This window comes from Opisthorchis viverrini, assembly GCF_000715545.1.
Source record: "Opisthorchis viverrini unplaced genomic scaffold opera_v5_131, whole genome shotgun sequence".
In the NCBI taxonomy this organism is placed as follows: domain Eukaryota; kingdom Metazoa; phylum Platyhelminthes; class Trematoda; order Opisthorchiida; family Opisthorchiidae; genus Opisthorchis; species Opisthorchis viverrini.
In genome coordinates this window covers 778,335-782,177 of record NW_008751784.1, presented here as the reverse complement: position 1 = coordinate 782,177, position 3,843 = coordinate 778,335, and the positions used below count along the sequence as shown (strand labels likewise).

Genomic DNA, 3,843 nt, shown 5'->3' with positions numbered 1-3,843 from the left:
TACCGCAAAAACATCTCGTCCGATACTGGTATACGAGCATATGTGAATGTGAACAGCTGATCTATTTACCCATGCGTGTTCGTATACTGAGCCTGTCCGTTGTGCTTTACGTGTAACCGCGCCGCCAATAAGAATTACGAGACTGGTTACGGAAGGAACGACCCTAACCCACACCATAGAACCAACATTCCGCCCGCTGATGTCTGGTCTGTGGACCATGACACTTGGAGCCACGAGCACGGACATTTGTTGTGTTGTGTAATATCACTCACTTCTGTATAAACAATACTGCAGGCTTTTGAACCTAATTCTTCCTTTTGATGTTTGCGGTCATGAAGCCTAGGAGTGAGTCAAATTTCCGTGTCGGGAACTCCAGCAATGAAACCGCCGTTCTATTTCTTTGGATGATTTGCTCGAATTCCAATTAAGCTGGTTATGACGCGTTGGTCTTCGTCAATGAACATACCAGTAGCAAAGGTAGGCTATTTGAAACAGTACCAGTAAGCAGCTCCTGACAAGATTCCCCTGAAGAAAGTTTATTTCTGCGAGCAGAGGTAGGCTGTATCTGCCAGTCAGCCATATCCTCAGTTGCAGACTTCACTGAAACGAAGAACAGTTCCCTGATAAGCCCCCATGTTAGGTCTGTCCTGCGAATACATACGGAGTGGTTGTTGGTCAGTTCACTAAGCACGGTAATTGGGCAGCGGACATTTAGTAATCAATCGGAGTGGAATCCTCAGTGCGGGTTTGAGTGGATGAATTCCGCGACATTGCTGTATGCAGACTGTGCAATGCAGACAGGATGACGCTGGGAGCGAGAACAGCCCCCTAATGAGTCTACTGGACAACAGCTGCCAGAAACAGAGAGGGACTCGCGTTAAAGCGGTGAGCTGTCACCAGAACACACGATGGCAACTCTATCACAACCTGGATTCATCCACACAATTTCAAGTCGGAACAAACAACAAAAATCATTGGATGGGAAATGTCCCCCTCCCCCTTATTGGTTTCACAGAAGCGTGTCTCTGTCCCATGTCTGGATTATTCGAATTCCTTACTCTAATGAGTATTTCACTGATAAGCCCTTAAGTGATTCATAAAGTGCGCGTGTCAACCAGTGAGAGACTGTCGCCTACATAACCCGATTAGGACGATTACGTTGGAAAATAAGTCTTGCACAAATATGAAAAGTACAATTCTTCGATGTGTAAACCTGTTCAGAGCGTCGTTGGACTTCGCAGCATGGGGGTGGTAATTGTGTAAGGAAGCCGGTCTGTTCCGCCACAGTGGATCGAGGGAATGACTGAGAACGTTGCCGCTGAAAAACTGAACTACCCGTATTTTCTCTCACAACAGTCCAGTAGCTACAATTTTATACGTTGGTCTCCAGCTACCCGCCAGGCCCATAAGTATCGGGATCCTGGTTATCAGACAAAAGTGACGAAAAGAAGCGGAAGCAAGTCATGCGATAAACAAACTAGCACCTTTGTGCGAAGAGATCACGTGAAACAGACGGTGGGTCCATATGACTACCGCGTGCTTTGACAAAAACCAAGCTAGATAATCCGTACCGTACCGAACAAAGAAAATACTACCAGTTGACAAAAAATATATCTCGCTATTGCCGCACGTTTTACTAGAAAAATGCAGTTGTGCGCCACAAAAACATGTATGTACGACTGAAAATCGACACAACCGGTCTATGGGGGAAAATACGGTTGCAACATGATCAAAATATGTGCACACGGTCCAGAACAGAGGCGAAGTCACAAACGACGACGAGATGCTGATGAAAAACAGGTAGTGGATGGCTTCATCAAACAGACAAGTCCAACAACTACAAAACAAATAGAAACAAATGACGTTGGCGCAAAACGTGGAGAGGAAAGTGGTCACAATCACATCCACGATAAGTTTAAACTTGATTTTTCCAATGAACACATTGCAGGGAAAGCAACACTGAGTTGAGCGAGATTGCGTACGCTCCTTTCCAAGTAGGACAAGCCAGTGGTCATTTGATCAAGAATCTGCCCTGCGAACAAGAGTCTTCACCGCATTACTTCTTAGTTCGCTTTATGATGCAAAACATACCCAAACTTGATATTGGCTCTCAAGTACGCATTCGAGACACTTCAAGTGTTTTTTCTCGTTTCGACGAAAAACAAATTTGTGGAAGCGACATCAGTGAAAGCACATTTCTGTTGGTCCACATACTAAACACTAAAGATGGCAATTACGTTAGGCTAAGCCACTTTCAACGGGACGGAAATAGTCAAAACACATCGGGCCTAGTTAACTACGACTGCAACTAAATTATGTTTCCTAAGGCTACAGTAGTCCAACTGGTATGCCGACAGTCGCACCAGTTCGTCAATCAGCTCGAAAAATCAAACCTTATCGAGCTATGACAGTAGGATAATCAATAGTCTGTCAATTGAAGCAGAATATAAGGTTGATGGAAACTCAGGGTTGGTGCCCACCTGATGAACATCAAGGACGAAACCAGCCATGGACTAGGTTTCCAGCAACCTTATAAAGAGTGCTTCATCGTGATCTGTCAGTTCAACGCTAGCTGAGTGGATTGATCAGACGAACAATGCTACCTGCTACGACGGCGAGTCATGAACTGGTAATAGTGGCAAGAACATGATCTCCAGCTGTCCACCTGTCTATAAAACCTTTTGCAGCGCTTCATGGAACTTGGAATCATCAGAGTAGGAGGAGCACTGCGAAGACACCAACTAGTGATCTGGAGTGTGCTCAGCGATTAATTCAGCCTGCGATGTAGTGGAATGACTTTTGAAGTGACTTTTGCAGTTACCATCTACGCGGCACTCGTTGGTCTCTGCTCGCAACAACCAAAAGGAACGCTCACCGGTCTCTTCTCCCACTTTAGACATCAAAGCTTCCAGGTTCGGATCTGACCCTACCAATTTTCTGAAATCCTACACCGGAACTCATATCTTCCGACTACCACATCCACCAGTGTTATACCGTCTTGGAGATTTCGCGCGTACTCGCCATCCCAAGAACGGATCACTTCTTAATCGAGCAGCTACCATCGCGCTCATTGTGGCCAAGCGGCTCAACGTTCTATGGGTGATCCATTGGTGCACAATTCTGACATCTGGTCATCTGTCGTAGATTCCGCTGTCAGATTAAGATGGTTTGCCAGGACATTCTCAAAGCCACTGATCGAGTTGACCTTCTCATCCATTTACAGCCTGTATCCCCTTTGGTCAAACTGGATTGAAAAATGGGTAACAAATGAGTAACAAATGAGTCTGCACGAGTTCGTTAAGATGGCGCTATTTCTCAGGCTACTTCTGAAGGTTATCGGTCTGTCTCCCTTATTCTGTACTGTTCACAAGTGACCTAATTATGTCCGTCTATTCATTAACCAGCAGACGATGTTACCTTCCTTACTAATCAACGATCCAGCCGAGCGTTATCCTACCTATTCTACTCTGACCAATAAAATTCAGTCCATTCTTTAGCTTGTCAGTGCTACCACAAGTGTCCTTTCAGACAAATATCTTCTTTTCTTCCTCCCAGGTAAGTTGCTGAGAACGGAAACAAACGGATCCGATTATTGAACACTGAAATCGTTTATAGCCGTGACCGTGAGGTTCCTACACCGGCCAACGGGGTAGAAAAACACACCTGACGATATAAGAAATTCTAAAATACATACCCGGATCACAGGTGAATAGTCTGCAATGTAGATCTTTTGCAACTCCCTGCCCTCAATGGCGTTAACCTTGGCGTCGTGTAACAGTTCACGCCCGTCCACATCAACCCCGAGCGTCCACACGAACAAACGGTAGTCATTACCACCAGAAA

At 45.4% G+C, this 3,843-nt stretch overlaps 1 protein-coding gene across 1 annotated transcript; it reads left to right on the top strand.

The window, feature by feature from the left end:
- Positions 1–1,725: 1,725 nt before the first annotated feature.
- On the top strand, positions 1,726–1,968 carry T265_06280 (hypothetical protein; the record flags this gene model as incomplete). Its single annotated transcript, XM_009171500.1, has 1 exon — positions 1,726–1,968. The coding sequence occupies one exon, from the start codon at positions 1,726–1,728 to the stop codon at positions 1,966–1,968; it is 243 nt and encodes an 80-aa protein (XP_009169764.1).
- Between the last annotated feature and the right edge of the window lie 1,875 nt (positions 1,969–3,843).